The 21,171-nt window shown below is 34.1% G+C and overlaps 1 protein-coding gene across 1 annotated transcript in view; it reads left to right on the top strand.

Moving 5' to 3' along the window:
• Nucleotides 1-5,984, top strand: part of GLTP1 (glycolipid transfer protein 1) — a 78,415-nt gene extending 72,431 nt beyond the window's left edge. Inside the window, exons 4-6 of the mRNA XM_089792252.1 lie at nucleotides 4,837-4,972; nucleotides 5,180-5,311; nucleotides 5,574-5,984. Of these exons, the coding sequence (XP_089648378.1) occupies nucleotides 4,837-4,972; nucleotides 5,180-5,311; nucleotides 5,574-5,609 (304 nt within the window). The 3' untranslated portion in view covers nucleotides 5,610-5,984. The remainder of the gene's footprint in view (nucleotides 1-4,836; nucleotides 4,973-5,179; nucleotides 5,312-5,573) is intronic.
• Nucleotides 5,985-21,171: the final 15,187 nt, after the last annotated feature.

Raw genomic sequence — 21,171 nt, forward strand, 5'->3', positions numbered from 1 at the left:
GAGAATCCATCTTCAACATGGTCTACTCCCTCTTAATCAATACGTCTGAGATCACTAAAGGTTGACGGAACCATCTCCTTTATCTACTCCCTCTCTTTCAAGATTGCATCTAACGAAATGTTAGTCTCCCTCTGAATCTCAATCTCCCTCTTTTTCCTACAATGACATTCTCAAAGGAAAATATCAAGGCACATAGCTCTTAATAGTACATATAGAAATAAAAATAAGCTAAATACTCGAATTTAATAAATACTTACCTTCTTGGTACAAGTTTCTTCAATTAGAAAATGCTCCTCGACTCTCATCAACCTTTCCATGGTGGGGGTGTATGGGTTCATGTTGCTAATGTAATGGTTCATATGCATTAATGGATCAAAGATTTAAATATATTTCTTCCTCTCCATCACTTCATTTGCTTTATTCTGCATGCTATCTTCTGACCCACTCTCAAGTATGTCATGATATGTAATTTCACCAAATGTGATTTCCTGCAAACATCCTTCATTATGTTGACATTGGAGATAACACTTTTTCCTTATCCCTCGTGGGGTATCCATGTAGGTGATTGGTTTAATTAAATTAGTTTATTTTTCAACTCATAAGGGGTTGTAGAAATTCCTGTTCAAGCTAATAAACGACCTCTCTTAACATACGTTTACTGCCCCTTTTCCTTTTAAATTCAGAACTTTCCTTTCCTCTACTTGGTCGTTGTGCCAAGTTTCATGTCTGTGATCTATCTTTCTCAGTCCGGTTGGTCAACATCCTCATACAATCTTATAAATGCAATGGCCAAAAAAAAACTTTCTCCACAATTTTTCTTGGGACTTCAGCAGTCACTGCCATATCTGTGAAGCAGCACCAAAGATGCTAAGTTGTGCTGAAAAGATGACTTGGCTGACCAAACCACGTTGCTCGGATGTCGATCTGTTTCAACAAACTCAATGGAGAATCCATGTTGCCAGCCCTAGATCAATGTATCAAAGGTCTTAACATCACTGTTTCATCAAGGACTCCAAGAGCTTGCTCGACCATGTGTGCTTTGCTGTAGCACTTTATGATTCTACAAAAAGCTTCCTTTGTTGGCTCACTCATTAAGCTTAAAACATCCCACCTCTGCTTAACTCCCTCTGTTGTTTGTAATTGGCGGTGACAATGACTGGGGGTTGAGTTCGCATCTGCAAAAAAACTGGGATAAACTTTCATGAATGTGCAAATAAAATTGTGATGCACAAGATGTGGTCTGGTGCAAGAATAAAAAATGGCGGTGCGACATAAGCCATTTCCCAAATATACTTCTCTCTCTTCCATTGGATTTCCTTGTTGCAATGCCCTATTTCTATTCCTTATTTTTTATTCGATTTACATCTGCAACCTGGCTCTGATACCATGTTGAATTATCATGGATCGCTGCATATGTAATAGTATTGCCCTTTCGGTATATATTTTTCAAATGCATCACTCTCCTTCATATATATTGTGAATGAGACATGGAGAGACATGTCTACCCATTATAATTAATAAAATAACAAATTATAATATCTCATACATTAAATATATATAATTAATATACATATATATATATATATATTATTTATCACACACACACACACACACACACACACACATATATACACATACATACATACATATATGTATGTATGTATGTATATTTATACCACTCTCATATGTTTAACTGACTGAAGCTACCAAACATTAACAAAAGTCCTATTCAAAAAGGGGACATTGCAAATTTGTAATGGACATATGATTGGTCACAACATTAGTTGCAATTTGTGAAATTCGTGGATAGGAATCTGCAATATGTTATAGATTTATAATTAAGAGGAATTAGATGCAATGAATCTTTTTGTTTACCTCACAAGAAAAACATTCATGTTTTAACATTTGAGTATAAATGCAATAAAGTTAAACTGTTCTCATTACTGTTTGTCAAGACATTTACTATATTATTGCTACAAACTTATGATTAAACAGTGTTAAGATTCTGATATTATTACTAAAATTTACAGTATTTTTAACTTCAATAAAATACTTTATGGCAGGAGCATGATGCAACTGTGTCCTCTTGTTTAACTATGAATAAGAAAATATTTGTAACAAGGGATACATATAATGCAGATTCTTATGATCACAATTCATCATTGACATTTTACTTCTTATGTTTATAGTTTGATTGGGATTTGGGGGAAGCACCAAAATGAGGTTAGCACCCCTTGCGGGGGTTTGAGGGTGAGAGAGAGGTAGTGACGTAGGTCCAGACTGGCAAGCGAGAGGTGAAAGTGAGATGAAGAAAGGTAGAGAGGGGATAGAGGAAGAGTGTTAGGGAGAGAGATAGGTCTTGGTCAGGGCAGATAAAGTGAGTTGGATAGATAGAGTAAGAGAATGATGATAGGAGTCTTCTGATAACCAAAATTTAACCAAGTCTGAAAAGTTATAAGATTTTCCAAAGCCTTGAATTTACAGTGTAATTCCTAGAGATCTGAAACCATTCTCAAACATCCTGACAATATATAAACGTGAAATATAGCTTAAAGTATAAGAACTTTTTTATACTTACATGGTGTATTTCATCATCTTGTATATATTCTTATAAAAAGAATGGGAATAACTTGAAGACGTATGAAATGTTACATTTCATGTATATTCTGAAATCTAAACCCTAAAATCATTAAAAATTTGGACTTACAAAAAATTCAGTTTGGCTCCTTTTGAGCATCCAGACTTTTTCTGACTCAGTAACTCAGCAAGTCTCCGAGACTTGGCAAATCTGGTCTAGCCTCAGCTGAACACAAGTCTGGAGCCCCCAGACTTGCTGAGGGGCACCTGGCTTGGGACCCACCAAGTCTTGTGAGTCTCGAAACTATGATCTCCAGTGATGAATCCAGTCCCTGAAAACCATCTAAACAATTGGATTAAAATTTACCCTTCTATGCATGCATAATCATATAGAACTTGCATAGGAAACGAAGGTCAGTGACAGAACAGAGCAGAATATAAATATTTTATTTCTTTTCATTCCATTTGCCCAACAAAATATCTCCATTCAATTTACATTGAAAACCTTAATGATATCCAGCAATCCGATCAATTGGATGTATCTGTGCATCTATGACCTTTTTAAGTGGGTATTTGTGACTGCTATCACTTGATGAAAGCCTCAAAAAGTCTTTTGACAGTTCAATATAGTGACAAAGAAATGCTACAATGAATTTCAAAAGCAATATTTACATATCTTCTTTTCCATTTATCCGAAATATCTCTTCTTTAGCTAGAAGCATATTCCAACAATTAATATATTTCTTCACTCACTTGTTACACTCTTCTTTGATCATTTTCTATATGTTAATTCAAATATGAAAGTCATGCAGTTTCTATAATAATAATTTTCTGTATACAAATAGCTCTTCTTTTTCATCCGTAGTTTTACAATATTTAATGACGAGTAATCTTTTTGCTATTAATCTTAGCTTCAATGCCGTGGAGGAAAAGAATGAGCATAGATCATCTTTCCCAAAATTTCTATCTACAGTTGGCTGCTAGCTGTCACTCTATATGCTGTGTTCTTTCTATGTGATATGATAACACTTTTGTGAGTTTTTACTGTTGGATTAAGCCCTAAAAAACAGAAATAAACTGCAATGAGGAATAACCAAAACAGAAAACATCAACACCAAAAATACCCTAGAAAAACCCTTCTAGTTGAAGGGAAAAACCCAGTCACACAACAAAATATCATTTTATTGATCATAAAATTCAAGCGTACAATGCCTTTCGCTAGATGCAATTTTAATAACACAAGAGAGACTCTTCACTTAACAACGGAAGGTCTCTTGAAATTCCCAAAAATATAATTCTTCATTACAAATACAACTCTTCGTATTTCCATGCATTAACGCATGATGAATGACACACGTCATTATATTTAATATTATAATCATCATGAATGTCCTTTTTAGCTGAAGGTGACTATATCGGAATTAACGTCCAGAGAGAGATTTTAATTGCAGCTACAAACTCCAACACTTACATCATCAATTTCCTGAATGGTGTGGTTTATTTTCAAATTACTGCACTCCTTTTCCCCACATCAATAATTAGCGTTGATTTTACTCCACCTAAACTTTTTTCTATCCATTTCTCTTAGCCATCACTTGTCCGTGTAAGATAGCAATTGTTTCTGCTTAATAATTTGTATTTGATAACAAGTGGAGAAGAAATGTTAAAGAGAGAACGTTCATCATCATCTTTATAGTTCCATCCTCTTTCCGATCTTGAATTTTCTTTTGCCATTATATCAATATTGAGTTTAATCTTTAGGAGGTTTCTTGCTTTGACATTTTCAGGCATTTTAAGCATATTGCTCCCAAAGCCATTATAGACTAAAATGTTTTGGTCAGTGTCAAAAAATAGAGAACATGGTTCAAATTTATGACATTATATACATTTCATGACAATCTCACAATGTTCTTTTCATGGTAAAATTTAATTGCAACATATAAAAGAATCCAAATTGGACATTGACTGAAATCTATTTCCACCAAACCAAAATTGGACAAGATTTAGCTTTTTGGCCAATGTTGAAAAATAGAGAACATAATTCATTTTTTTTATATTTTATGTTTCAGGATGTTCTTGTCAAGGCTATGGACTTCATGGCAGATTAATTATGCAAATTATGTGGATATCTAGTCTGGAAAATAATAGAAGTCTGTTTCTCCCAAGTCCACTATAGACTCCGCGTTGTGTTCACCTTCAAAAAATATAGAACATGCTTAAAATTTTTGATATTTTGTGTTTCATGATGTTCTTTGTTAGGGCTATGGACTTCATGGTAGAATTGTTTCGCAACTTACTTGAGCATCCAGATTGGTCAATGACTGAAGCATGTACAAATTCTTATAACAAGACATTGAAGAAATGGCATGGATGGATAGCAAGCACTAGTTTCTCTGTAAGCATTTATTTGTCTCTTTATAAGAACTGCTTGTATTAACCCTGGTAGCATAGGCTTGCATTTTCTTGTTTTATATATAACTGTATTAATCTGCAATACATTTATCTTCTCTTTGAGTATAATCGTTTTGGGAAGGAAAAATATATATGGTATTGCAGATTAAAGCACTTTGTATGAAGACCTTTAATCTCTTCTTCGTGGCAGGTGGCCATGAAACTTGCTCCAGACAGGAAAAAATTTATGGAAGTAATTGGAGGCAGTGGTGATGTGATATCGGACATGGAAAAGTTTTGTGCATCCTTTCCATTGCTGCTTCAAGAAAACCATAAATTCTTGGTAAGCTGTTTTAGGTCCAAACCTTGGCATGTTGCATTTAATGCAGACCTGGTTTTCTGTATTCCAAAATTTTACATGATGTAAATAGGAATCTGGAATAAAAATTGTGTGCATGTCAACATCTTTTTGATAATGATGTGGCATGCTTGTATGTTGTAGCTTATTTCATTTCCAGTCTCAATACAAAAAAGATTGTGATAAAGTCAACTTTTAACTCTTTGAAGAATGTTTAATTAGATTTTTGTTGTTTTTGTTTTTGCAGAAAAGTGTTGGCTTGGATGATTTAAAAACTTCTTGAGGAGGCATTCTCTAGGTGTTGGTTTTGTTCACTGTTATTTAAAACATATCGTTGAATATGTTTGACAGATAAAGAGAAGCCCATATATTAGTTTGTGCAAGTAGGAAAAGAGATCACTGTTTTATTTTTTGTCTGGTTCAATGGGAGCATTTTCCGAAGTTTAATAAGTGGAAATATTTTCTGTCTAGTACTATTTATTTACCTTCGGGGTGATTAAATTGCACCTCAAATAGTATCTGCTATTATTAAGTTGAATTGATTATATTCGATACTGTACTTTCATAGTATATGCCATTATCCCTAAGTAAGAGCTGTGAACTAGTATCCTGGAAATCATTCCACCTGTCTTCATTCTATATAGTCGCCCTTCACTAATGTTTGTTCACTGTGAAACATAAATTTGTGAGTAATGTCACTAGTTAAAGCATGGCCAAAGTGAATCAATTTCAGGAGTTAAAAACTTGGCAAAACAGAATCAATCTATTTTCTGGGTTACCAATCTATTGAAAGTTTCAGCAGATTTCTTACTCTTGGCAGCAGGGGTGGTTTGGCTGTTACTTCTACAGGGAACTGGGTTCTTGAACCCATTGCTTAATTTTGTGCTCTGAGGCTCATTATGGTTTATCGATTTCAATACCTGTAGATTATGTGAATTTAATTATTTTGTTGATATAACTATGCCATTTTCCATGGCTTTTCTGACTGATTGTATAGTTCTGATTTAAGCATGTAACTTTCTCTTGAATTGTGTTCCCTTGCCATCATTTTTTCTCTGATTAGTGTTTCACTTAATAGAGATTATATAAGACTTTGTAACACTTTCCATTACCTCAAAAAGTTTGTTTTCTACAACCGTAATTTAGATCCCCATGGTGAAATAAGTATATCCTTATGATAATGGGAAACTGAACAGTGGAGGGCAATGGAAAAGAATCTTAGTGTTGCTGGTGTCAAAATTTTTGTTAGAGACAAACATGACAATACGGTTGGAAGATTCAATCTTTACTCATTTGAGCACCAATTATGAGAGTTCAATTAACTTTTATAGCATAATGAATGAGATTTACTATAACTGCTGAAGTTTGTGCGAGAAAAACCTTTAAGCATACTTTACATCTCGAAGTTTGACTGAGACAGTAAAAATGACAGCTTGATGGGGCAAAGAGAGCCTCATTGTTGCAGTTGATTGTGAGGTGGTGAGGGTTATGTTTGTTGATGGTAAGAAAGTTTAGTGTGATCAAGTATTGTCAAACGAAGTAGCTAGCAAAAACAACACAGAAGAATGCACACGTGGAGATATAATGGAAGAAATATACAAATCTTCATTGATTTTTAGCAATTGAAAGATTACAATATGGGGCACATGCCTGCTACCTGGTTCACACTTAGAACTTGGCTCAAGGTTAAATAACAAATTTTTATATAAGCTTTGAGAAATCATCACGAGTGCTTATTAGAAAGCACCATATATGTTATTGATGCTTAGGAGAAATCACAATATATGAGTGCTCGTAGTGCTTAGAGAGAAACTTACAGAAAATTAAGTATGAAAATAAAGCGTAATATATTTTTTCCTTTTGGCCAACCACAATGAACATAAAATATATTAGATAAATAGAAAGTAAAGTATAACATATGTCAATGATGCAAGTTTGCAAATAGACAAGGGCTGATTTCACATTGATACCTTTGGAAGGGCGTGTTAAATAATAAAAGGGCGGAGTGCTAGACCACTCTTCTAACTAGTTTCTAAACTCAAAATACCTTGAATATATGAATAGAATTTATGAAGGAATTTGGTGCTTCCTACTTTGCATTTTCTAGTTCTAAGACTAAGAGTTGGGAATGTTTCTGTTGACGTTGAGTTCCAATATTCATGTATCACATGATGAATAAGGATTATATATGAACTTAGATCATCTACATAATATTTTCTCTTTGCTTATGATCTAGGTGCTCAGACTTCTTGATTCCACAAATTCAATCGTATTACTACCTAAATTTGGAATTTTATGGTTATCCTATGGGAACTGCCTCGAACTTTTGAACGCTTGGTGCTTAGAGAGAAACCTACAACGAAAATAAAGTATGATATATGTTGATGTAAGTTTGCAAATAAGCAAAGGGTGCACTTGCGATATAAATGACATTATAAAAAGTAAGGGTCAAGTGGTAGAACCTTTCTTTAACTAGTTAACCAACCTCAAAGTACCCTCAACATAAGAATAGAATTTTGGAAGGAGTTTGGTGCCTTATACCACCCCCCCTTTTCTAATTCAAAGGCCGTGTTAGGAAATGTTTCAATGTCTTTTGCTAAGCTCTAACATTTATGCATCACATGATGACCAAATATTGTATATTAACTTAGCTCACATAATCTTCTCTTTGCCCACAATCTAGGTGCTTGACTTATTAAATCAAAATCTTTACAACCATATTACTACCTCAATTTGGAATCTTGATCACCCTATTGCTACTAACTCCAAGAAATTTAGATAAACTCAAAATTAGGGTAGAGTGCCTCTTAATATCTCCTTGTTTCCATTAATCTATCTACATTGTTGCATGACTTTCACCTTTGCTCTTTAGTAGATCCTTATGAAAAGCAATGATATTGAATTTGGCTTCTCTATATGCTTGCACCCTCTTGATACTTCATTGTATCTCATAACAATAATTATTTTATATATAATATTCCACACTTAACTATTTTATTACTACACGCCTTCAATCTACCTTTTGTCTTAACTTGGAATTTATCTATCTAGATATTCATCCTCATAGCACATTTAATTTCTTCTCCACTTCATCATCAATTATATTTAATTCAAACTTGAAATTGGACCATATCCATAGTTTAGACAACCTTGGCATCTTCATCCAACAACTTGATCAATTACTCTATTGCAAATTGATATTTTGTTTGACAATGTCTCACTTTGATGTTTTACCATACAAAAGCTATCATTTATTTTCTTTATACAATGTATTAAGCTTCTTTATTTTCTACACTAATGCCACTATTAATGCTATATTCATCGGTTTTAGATTGTTTATTAGCCGATAGGCTATTGCAAGTGGGGATTTCAATAAAAACCTGTTTGTTGAAACTAGAAACCAATAATTGTTAGTCCCTGCCTATATATAGGCAAGGTACTAATGTTTTTGTTTACCTCCCCCGCCCATTAGTGCGACCCAAAAAAAATACTAAGTTTTAAAGTTCAACAAACTTTATATTTTTACATTAATTTATATTGATTTATTATCTTTTTCTAATTGGCCCGTTGCATTTTTGGTGGGGTTTATTTTATTTTCCCACTTCAAAAAATACAATATTTTCTAACATGCATTAATGAATTCATTAATTATAACTCTATCTTTTCCATATTTGTAACAAGTTCATTATTAATTACAACTTTATCTTTTTGCATATTTGTCAGATTTCTTAAAAAGTCACGTTTCTATCTTCCACAACAAAAATAATGTCTTATCAATATTAATATCACAATTTTTAGTTTTCAAAATAGTTTTTAAAAATGTTAATATATTTTAAATTATTTTAAAAATTAGTTTTATATAAATCAATAATTATTAAATTTATTTTTTTATTAAAATATATTATTGCTATTAAGAGTTGTATTGCTTTATATATATAGACTTCAGTATATATTAATTAAAAAAATTAAAAAAAAATTAATTTCTAAATTTAATTTATGTAATAAAATTCTAATTTTTAAAAATTTTTTGGTTAAAAATCTATTAATTCAAATCTCGTGATTTTACAATGCATTACATTAAGTTGTATATTTTTAGACAATGGCTAGTCACCACATTATTTTATAAAACAAAAAATTAAAATATTAATTAAAAATTTAAATTAAATTTACTAAAATTTATAACTTCTTTTTTCAAAACTATAATTTTAAATATTACGTCCAATTTATTTCCCGGGACTCCAGCTCTCTAAGAGCTCTTGTTTTTGTTGAGAGCTCTTGTTTTAATATAAGTTGAAAACTGCTCATTGAGCAGTAATAAATGAAGATCTTGCTCAATTTGTGCACAATCTTTTGTGGGCCACAACATAAGCTGTAATGTTTATGCCATCAAATCTTTTTCTCCAAAATAATATTGTATCTTACACAATCAGGTCATATCCTCTAAAATTAAATAGTGGTTTAACAAATCTTCGATTAAAATATCTCTAGTCTTGGCCAGAACGCATAGCCCATAAATCTTTGAAGCCTTGGTGCTCGCTATGGTAGCCATGTAACGCAGTCACTCCATGAGAAACAAACTTATCGTGCCCACCATGTCGTTCGTGGTCAGCTTCGAGATGTTATGGAGCCCTAATCTTGTCAGGGTTTCTGTGCAGTGTGACAAGGCCAACGAATGGCTCATTACGGGCTTAATCTCTTCCTATGCAGTGTCTAGCAAGATGAGAAGGTATCATTGAATCCGGTACAAAGATTTCTCCCATAATCTGTCGCCCTCTAGAGTGTTTTCCATAGACATACCTGCCTGGATCGCAACTGTGCGGCATGGGATGCCTCGGCTTTCATGGCTTCTTCCTCACTTGTACACACATGGGATTTCCTGTTAAGCCATGTGTAAGACATTTTGCATGCGCTTTTCCTCTTGTTCCAGTAATTAAAGAGCTCATTGCAGGTCCAACAAATGGAGATTTGTCTTTCATCACGGACTTTATGTCGAATGCCCTATTGCTTCCATTTGGGTCATCAGATACCAACACCGAGGCTGTAGTGGATGACTTGTTCAATGACACGAAATGAGATCCAATCCTTGTTTTTCGCTTTATGGATGATTATGAAAATGGGATCATTGTTGACATTTATGCAACTTATGGAAGTCTGGATTTTAAGCTATTTATTCCAGGTATTTAATAGAAAAGTTTTTGAATATAAGATTTGGACTCTGGCCTAGGGGTGGAGGTACTCTTGAAAGAGCGGTCACAAGTTCAAATCTCACTAGGAGTAGGGTATGTATGCCTTCGTTGGTAGTGCAATTAGATACCTCTTAAAATGGAGTACGAGGTAGTCCCATATGTCTATCCAAAAACCCTTTTCCTTTCCTTTCTTTTTCAAATCTGACACATGTTTGCTCTTAGGTATTGTGGTGGCTCGAATGGAAATGTTAACTATTATATGCTAGTCGCTTCATTTTTAACAACCTTTTGAAATATTAAAACAAATGATTCATGCTTGCAAATTACTAACCAATCGACATCTGAAGGTTGTTTAATAATGTTGGTATGCATGGGTTTGTTTATATCCAAGATGGGTGGGAAATTTGAAGAGTGACATTGGTGTTTCACCTGAACTAGAGTTAAGCTTATGTTGTCATGTATGATAGCATTAATAGGGGAAGCTACCAATGGTTTCAAATGGGAATGCCATTAGTGGTGGATTGTGTGGTTAAAATCGATCAGCTGTCAATATTGTGTCAAACTGGGTTATGATGGTATTGGATTTTTCCATGGGTTGCAATGTTTATGAAAAGATATACGGCTGACAATATGTATAATTGATAAGTAGGAGATGGGTGACCTCCCCGGAAGTCCCGGTGCTTCACTCCTATGAGCATCACCTAGATCCAATGAGTGCTAAGTGTTCCATTTATTCTCATGAGAGATGGATTCATGTTGAATCACTACTCATGAAACATGGGTCATCGAGTTTGACTCAAAATCACACAGTTAAATCCTGATATTCACATAACAGTATGTATAATTTCATGCCAATCTTTTGCTCTATGCAGAAGTGTTAGAGGGGAAGCACTAGGTGAGCATAAGGGTGGGAAAGTCTAGTTATAGACTTTAAGTTAGGATTTGGCAAACATTATTTGCGGATTGACTTTCAATAAGGTTGGGGTGCCATGAAGGGGGCTAACATAAAAATAGAGTTGTGCTGGAGGAATTTTAGGAATATTTTAATGGTAGTGGTCCCATGAATTTTACTATGTATTTCCTCTTAAAAGTTTCACCTCCTAAATTCAAGGACTGTGTAATTGATGAAATATTTAAAAAAAGAAAAGAACTTTATTTTCTTTCTAAAGTTTTAGTTTTGGTGGGAATAAATTTTACAAATATTTGGCATGTGGCAAATATTTCTCCTATGGTGGGGCTAAACCCAACCCCACCCCATTTTCACCTGCTCACTTTTAGAGGTCTAAAAATGAGGGGCTCCTATTTTCGAGGAAAAGATTCTAAATGATCCTAAAAATAATTCTCATGGGACCTCTTGTGCTTGAAGAACAAAGCTTTAGCCCCTCCCATGGGACCCTTGCCTAATACATATCTAAAAATGGAGACATTTTTGTAAATTATAATTTTCATTCTTATTAGTAATAGATGTATAGGTTATAAGGTGATTATTATGATTATTATTGTACATTTAGTATGCAGTTCACCTAGTATAGTTGTATTTGGATTGTATTTCAAAATTCACATATTTCTAATGTTTATAATATTTTGATATTGTAATTGAGTGAGGAATTAAGTTTTCTTACAAGTTATTTTCTTAAGGAGTTCTTGAACTAGATTATTATTAATATAAATATATATCCAATATTGTCCACTGCTTAAATAAAATAAAAAACACAAATAAATCTATTGCATGCAATCCTCAGTTTAAGCCTTCTCTATCTTTTATTTAAGTACCAAAGACAAGCAACAATCGTAACACGTCAAGTGAACTAGAACACATAATTCTTTTTAGGTCATGTCACTTATGTTAATGCTTATTAAGACAATTCATTTATGTAATATTTACAACGCGTGAGAAAAATATGTATATTTAAACTAATTAGAATTTCTTACAATATTAGATTTAACTTGCATGGACATTCAATTTCATTGGTTTATACAAGTTATCCACTTGTGGCAACATAGTGTTGCTTTACATAAATATCATTTAGGAAATCTTAATGTTTCATTGCATATAGATTGAAGTTCCATTATATTTCTCCCCTTACAAATTTGTTCTTACCTTAATAAGCTTACCATTCCTTAGGTACATCACAACAAACTTAAGTAAATACAAAGTAGCTATTGACTACGACTATATCTCTTCTAATCACATAATGTCCATATAACTTTTCACCAACAATTATTTCTTAATTTTTAGTCCATTTATCAATAATTTGTTTTCATACAAGTCATTAGTGTATAAGTGTGCTTCTTAAATAAATAATCATGAAAAAAATTATGAACTTGATGCAATTGATACCTAAAAGTAAGCTATATGCTAAATCTATAAAATTTCAAATTGAGCACTATAAGAAAAAAAAACTTTAGTATATTTTCTATGTAATGTGGATAATTATAGACTTGCTAAGAAGCACCTGATTATAAAATATTGTTTCACACATGAAAAAATCCAAATAATTTCTAATTTTCTTCCTTTATATGATATATTTTCTTAATCCATAGGTTTACCTATGTCTAAAAAATATGAAGAATAGGCACTACTCCATGTCATGACAGATCTTAATTTCATGAATTGCTGAAAATATATATTCTATTTTAATTTTTGTAAAAACATTAATTTTCGTTGAATGATCATGTACAATATTTTATTTTATTTTATTTTATTTATAAGAGAATTCAATATTTGTAAAAATAGTTATTAATATTAAAAACATCACTTTTGAAAATAAGATTTTAATTAATTGCTATTTTTTTAATAAACTAGAAAGATTAAATTTATAAGTTATTTTTGTTCATAATTATTAAATGTCATAAAGATACAACCTATAAATTATTGTTCTTTTTGGTAAAAATGTACTTTCATTTTATTAATTGCTAAAACAATGTATGCATGAATTTCAATTCATGGAGCCATATTACAAGAACAAATTGAATGATGAAAACCTCTTATTATAGCCCTAGATGCAAAACCTAAGACCTAGGAAACAATTAAAATAACATGACAAATAACCATATCTTAGAATAATGCAGATGCTTGATATGTTTACATTACTATGGCAATCAACCTAGAACAATAAAAGATAAACTAGGTAAGAATTCCAACCTTTTTTGGAATAACAATGCATATACATCCTAAAATATTGAATTGTGCAATGAAACAAATTTGATGACAAGGTGCTAAAGTGTGTGCAAAAAATCAGTGAGCTTGTAATTCACACATGTTAATAGCTACAAGTATATACACATTAAAAGAGACAATGCTAAAAGGAATATCTAATCATGTGAATCACAGATAAGGAGGTAACGTGGTGAGCTAGGATTGGGATAGAAGAGAGCTATCTATCCAAAATAATCCCATCCTTAAGAGTAGAGTAGCATATATATCAAATTATAATCGACCATCCCCAACATTTTAATGTTAGATAAATGAGGAAGTTAAACCATGATGACACTTTGTATACCAACTTGGAAAGGGTGATAAGTGTTCCAGTACCAAAAAGAAGTGAGAAAATTGTGTTTACATGGCCAAGCTAGCTAAACATGCTAAGAAATATGATGAAATGATAGAATCTATGAAGAAAGTAGCAAAGTTGGATGTGGAGTTAAAAATGAAGGAGATGAATCAACTATCTCACGACGATAGAACTGGAGATTAGCCTAGGACAAAGAATCTTGTTTGAGAAGATAAAGAGATGTGAGCTGACATACATAGGAAGTAATGTAACCACCTGATCCACACACTTTTGATTGCCATTAATGTACTCTTTGGAATCCGTAAATGATGAATATAATCGAAATAATCCAACCCACAATGAAACATCAAGATAAACGTAGAGGAGTTATACCTACTTATTCCATCTCAAAATCCCATCATCCCACTTATTCCCCTACATGATCCACTAATACTGTTATACCTACTCCATCTCAAGATCCCACCATCCCACTTATTCCCCTACATCATCCACTTTTACGATTCACTCCATCCAAAGAGAAGACACTGTCTCCTCCATATCAAGATCCCACCCTTTCATCTGCCACTCCACTTCAACATCCTATTGTTTCATTCATCCCTTCAAGTCAAGATCCATTTCCATCAACCCATTCAAATAAAAATGATAAAGCCCCACCCCCTCTACTTCATGATCGTACATCTCATATAATCCATGGTAATGGATCTATAGAAGAAGAACTAACTATCATATTCGAAACTTCAACTCCTTTAGCTACTAATGGACTCACATCTTGTGTTTCAAATAATGAACATCATATTGAAAATAATAATAAAAGTGTATCTCTAGATGTTGGTATCCCTTCTACCCCTTCATGGTCCCAAGTCCTTCCATCTTCACCCCAAAGTTCCCATCCATCTTATTCCACATCTATTTTGGGCTCTCATCCTACTACTTCTTTCCATTCCTTCGTTTTGGGTTTCTATATCCCTTATCTAAATCCTCCACCCTTTCCATCCATTTTGGGTCCTTATATACCTAATATGAATCCTTTATCTCCTCCATCTATTTTGGGACCTACTCCTTCCTTGCTTCCATCTATTTTAGGCCCTTATCCTTCATTCCCTCCATCCATTTGGGAAATTATATGCATCCATATCTTGTATTCCAATTCATCACTCCATCCCCTCAAATCCACAAGTTAGATCATCAAAGAAACTCGTCCTTGAATTCCTTCCAACCATCAACCTCTATCATTCCATCCATAATCTCTACATATCCTCCATGCTCTTTTTTTCATACGATGGCTAATAGAAGAAAATTGGATGCCAAAATTAAAAATCATAAATCTAAAAATCAACAAAAATCCAAGTATCAACATGCCCTAGCTAAAAAACATGTTCAAGAAGAGAAACATTTGATCTAAAAGAAAGAAAAATTTAAAAAGCCACTAAGGCCCAAGAAGAAAAAGTCAAAAATCATGTGGATACCCACGATACTCATAAAATAAATTCATCTCAAAGAAAAATCTCATGTGGCATCCATTCTTGCTACTCAAAAAGCCTCATCTATTCATAATTTATCCAAATCTCCATATATACATCCTCCATCCCCCCAATTCTCTTTTTAGTCCTTATGCTTCTTATCCTACATTTCCAATCCTCCATCTTCCAACTTTACTTTTGGTCCTTATATTTCTCCTACTCCATTTTCTCCTTAATCTTGTTCAACATCATCTTTCCTGCTACTTCATCACCTTTTAGAGTGTGTGCCAATGATGATCTTTCCAATTCCCTCATCCATTTACCCACAAGTCTTATATCTTCCCATCCATTATCTACCAACTCTCGCTCACCATTCCACTCATTTAATCAAATTTTTTTCATGCTTCCTAATCCACCCATCCTACCAACATCTATGAGTAAAAATCCATCAAAAAAGCACAAAAAATAGAAAAAAACAAAAAAACAAAATAAAAATAAAAATGTAAAAATAGTAAAGAAAAATAAGCATCCACTGGTGAAAACTTGGCAATTCAAGCACCTTGGCCAAGTATCGTGAAGAAAACTTGGCAACCAAGCGTCATGTGTAATCCCTCCATCCAAAAGCTCTACAAACTCAGGGGCTAGTTCCACTACCCTCCATATCCATCTCATCTCCTTCCCATACATACAACATCTTATCCATTTTACACCCTCCATCCTCCTTTGGATCTTGATAAAAGTAAAGGCCACCACCAGATGCATTCTTTTGGTTATCTTTTTAACATCCATTTCCCCATTCCTGCTTGTATCTACCTATCCTTTATCCACCCATTCTTTCTTCCATATAATCCCTCCACCTACTCTTTTTCAACCTCATCCACCCATCATAGTTACCCTCTACCTCATTCACTTTTCACATCCTAGCTTCCATCTACCTCCCTCGTCCTGTTATCACCCAACCTGGCATCCTATCACACCTCTCATAAGACCTCCTCTTGAATGACATATGCTAATTGGGGGCACAATATTTCTTGGAGACCATATCATGTCCATATTTCCATCTCCATCTAGTCCCCTTTGTAGTCTCATTTCCATCTAGTCAACCCGACACCATTCATCTCCCAATCCCTATCTTTTCGCATTCCTCTACCCAAACCTTCTATCAATTGTACCCTGTTCTTCTATCCTTACACCTCCCAACATTATCTCCATCTTTCCATCACCTAGTACATCCCTTGTCATTGGTATCTAGCTCTAGGCTATCCCCATGCACCCCAATGTCATTCATTCATATCCAAATGCTCCTAGAAATCTACCATCAATTGCACCATCTCATTGCACATCTTTCAACTCATCCAATCACATCCTTAGTCTTGTTCCCATCTTTGTTGAAATCCTTGGTCACAATCCAATCATCATCATTGGGATGCATCCTTCCTAGTCCTTGTCTTAAGGTATATCATTCCCTTCTCCACATTACCCTATGCACCATCAATCCATCTTGCCTTTTTCAAACTTGACTAGTGCACCATCATATATTCCCTTCCATCATCTCTTCATCTTGATCTTTTTATCCGCTATCTCATCATCTTGATATTTTCATCTGCCATCTCCTCATCCTGTTCTTTTCCACATTGTACCATATCATATCACTTTCGCTATCCTATCATATCGAGCTTTTGTAAAATAATCCTTGTAAATTCCTTGGTTAGTCAGTTGTAAATCCTCTAGAGTCAGTCCTGAACTTATTCCAATTGTAGATTTCCTAGCTTTGCGTGTTAGTTCATGTCTGGTCACAAATTGCAGTTCTCTTGGTTACTTGCTTTAGCGAATCTTGATATGAGATCCCTTGTCATCAAAATGTTATCATAAAAGTTCTAATTTCCCATCTCATGTCATCATAGTCCCAGATACTACCAATAGGTCCTTGCAGGATGCATCCTTCCTCATGTTTGACCTTGGTCCATCAGTATCTAGTCTTACCAATAGCTTTGGGAAAAGGTCACCTTTTTCATGGATCTATATTTTCTTTCGATTTATTTTCTTTTCAAGATTTCAAGTTTGGTTCTTGAAGTATCTTTTCATAGTGATTTGGTTGTTCCCTCCTCAAAGTCACCATGATCACTTTATATCATGGTGTGTTGCATATGGGGAAATTGAAGTAGCAAGGTCTTGATCATGTCTTTTTGTCTTTTTCTTTTCTAGTATGTGTGTCAGTTAGATGTGACTCTTGCATATTCCAAACATGTGATCACTTCTAATTACATGATGCATTTGGGAAATATCGTTTGCCTTTGGGTTATCCAGTGTTGTTTCCACTTTGATTCATTTAGGATTCATGAGTGATGTTGGGGCAATCCTTGCATGTTTGTTTTGAGTCAATCCTATGTAATATTGGTGAAAATTCCTTGATGGTCTTTGTAACCTTGACATGTCTCTAGTATTCCTATATCAAACTCACTACTCAACTACATGGAGGTGCTCTCCTTTAGAGTACCCCATGCTCAAGCTTTAATGGATTTCATTCCACCAAAACACAAGCTACTTTTCTGCATCCTACCATATCCAAGAGAAAATCCTATCCAAGAATCTCATCCAATCAGTCCTCCAGTCATGATCTAGCCGGTCTACCAACCCTTAAAATATCCAAAGTTTCCAAACTCCCTTCATCTCACCATCACCACCCCCCTGGGTTCATTCTTAGCCAATCCCTCCCCCCCTCATCCCCACCCAATCCTTAGATTGTGGTTATTCTTGTGTACATGGTTTTCCTTTGTCTCATTCTCCCATAGTGAGATTTTGAGTCCCTGTTAATCCTCTCTTCACCAAAACTGAGTCCTCCCTCATTCCCCAGATTCTTGTACATTTCAAGAAGCCATCGGACCTCATCTTCTCACCCCACCACTTTCTCAAGGGGCATCACACAATCTAGTATCTTCTCTTTGTTTTCAAGAATGGGGAAACTTTGTTGCTTTAGAAGTCTTCTTCATGTCGTCTATCTTTAAATTTCTTTGAAATAGTATTGTTCCAACACTATATCAAAGAGTGGAAAAATGTACACACCTAAATCTGATTACATCATTTAAGTAATCCTATTTTGTCATCTCCTAAGACATCATTGATTAAATATTAAATATTTAATTAGTTCATTGTCATCCCATAGTTAACTAATTCATTTAATTGACTATAGTCCAATTGATAAATTTAAATGACAATCAAAAGTCTAATTATCAATCAAATCCCTATTCTCCTATTAAAGTAAATAATTGCACTATGCTATTTAATTTAATCCCACATCTCCTTTTACTTTAATAAATCAATCCCCAACCTCTACCTATTTCTAAATCCTTATCATTAGCTAAATCCAACCCATTCACCCATGCTAACCTCTCTTAGCCAACTAATTAAACCCACTCAAGTGGATAGCCCACTTGCATCCCTCTAACATGTCACTTGCCTCCTAAATCCCCTCCTAAGCCAATCAAATCCCTATTCTTCTATTAAATTAAATAATTTCACTATGCCTATTTAATTTAATTCCACATCCCCTTTTACTAAATAAGTCATTTAATAAATCAATCCCCAACCTTTAACTATTTCTAAATCCCTATCATTAGCTAAATCCAACCCATTCACCCATGCTAACCTCTCTTAGCCAACTAATTAAACCCACTCAAGTGGCTAGCCCACTTGCATCCCTCTAACATGTCACTGGCCTCCTAAATTCCCTTCTAAGATAAGCCTTATCCTTTCCCTAAACATGTGCACAACTTTAAGAAAGGGTTAAGAAGTCCTAAGCCAAAGAAAAGTCAAACTCCCATCCCATCCCTCTTACATTCCTATCAAAATGCCTTAAAGGCTCTTCCAAATGTATTAAAGCCTCTTACATCCCTCTTCCACACTCCATCTCCCTCATAACTCCTTTAACCATCCATTTTGACCATCCTCTCATATCCAATCTCCTTGTGACACTTGTCACAAGGCTATGGATTTGAGAAAGCACAATCCATGTGGTTCCCTCTCCTTTAATCCTAGCCTTCCCTCATCCCTCATCCATCCTTGCATCTTGGCCCTCCATCCTCACATCCTTGGCCTATAAATAAGCCCCTCTCCCTTCACAATATATCATCAACTCTTATGCAAACTTATAATTCCCCTTTGGAGAAAAAATCACTAAACCATAACCTTACCATGCAGGAATCCATACTCACCTCATACACCATCTTTCCTAGGATCTTGAGGGGCCAAGCTATAGAATGGTTCACAAAGTTGTCACCTCTCCTCAAGTCATTGATGAAATTGCACAATGCTTCATTCATAAATATTCTTATAACATTAAACATGCTATCACTATGCTAGACTTGTGCAACATCAAGAAAAAGTAAGGTGAACCTTTTGCTACGTACCTCCAAAGTTGGAGATATTTAAACTCTAGGTACCCTCAATAGATTCTTGAGACCAAGAAGATTGAAATTTTAATTAATACACTTGAACCTGAACTCTACTATGAACTTAGGAAACAATTGTTCACATCCTTCAATAACATGATCAAAAGTGCTTACTATTTTGAGGATGTTGTTGTCAAGAGAGGTGACATTGTGCTAAACAAAGAAAAAAATGGCAATGAGAATGGCAAAGACTAGAATAAACCTTGGAATAAGGAAAAATATGTTGTCAATCATGGAGTAGTGGATGCTCCTCAAACCAAGGAATCAACCTTCAACCTCTCTAATTCTATTTATGCTTTCAAACAACAAGAGACTGCAAAGTTTCAAATCTTTGATAAAATTAATAAATCACCTAAACCAAAGCATGTCTATACACCAATGGTAGAATCCTATGAGGTTGTTGTTTTCACAAAAGCTTGCACCCTTGTCCAAAGTACCTAAGGACAACCTGATGAAATATGGAAACAACCTCCAAGCTGTGGGACTTGAACTATGAGGTTAAGTCTCCAAAGAAGGCTGACTTCCTCTACTATTAGGATGCACTTAAACTATTCTTGAAGAGAAAAGGGAGAAAGAATACATGAAAGTAACTACCTAGTCTATTCTAAGAGGTGATGCACCAAAATAGAGTGTTTAGACCAATCTCTTCCCATACATGCACAATACCATTATTATGACAGCCCAAAGATATACAAATTCAAACTTTCTTTAATCTGTAAACTACATAAAGATTAGACAACCACATGAGTGACACACAAAAAAAATGCTTCACTTCTTATCATTCATGGGCCAAAGAGATACAAAAATGATTATAGATATACATAGTACATCAAAGAGAGGTAGAAAAACTTGCACTGTACAATGATGGTTGAAAGAGATAAGGCAGAAAGTCATATAATTCAAAGGAAAAGAAGGAATTTATAGTAGCATGCCAAGGCAATACTAGAGAAACAAAGAAGATCCAACCCTTAGAAAGAATACAATACTTTCCTTTATAGTGCCAACACAACTTGGATAACTTCCCCCATAAGATAGAAATCAACCACTACAATCAAATCTACAAAGAATAATCGTTGCAAAACTGAAAAGATCTAATTACAATGCAAATCCATACATAAGAAGATCACTTCTTCACTTAAAAAAATATATGAGAGGTCAAGAACAATGGTTATTTAATCTTCTGACTGAATGAATGGATTAATAGGCAATGATGGAGTATCTATTTGCATTTATCAG

This window comes from Cupressus sempervirens, chromosome 7 (genome assembly GCF_028749045.1).
Source record: "Cupressus sempervirens isolate cs-2001-9-10 chromosome 7, ASM2874904v1, whole genome shotgun sequence".
Classification (NCBI taxonomy): Eukaryota; Viridiplantae; Streptophyta; class Pinopsida; order Cupressales; family Cupressaceae; genus Cupressus; species Cupressus sempervirens.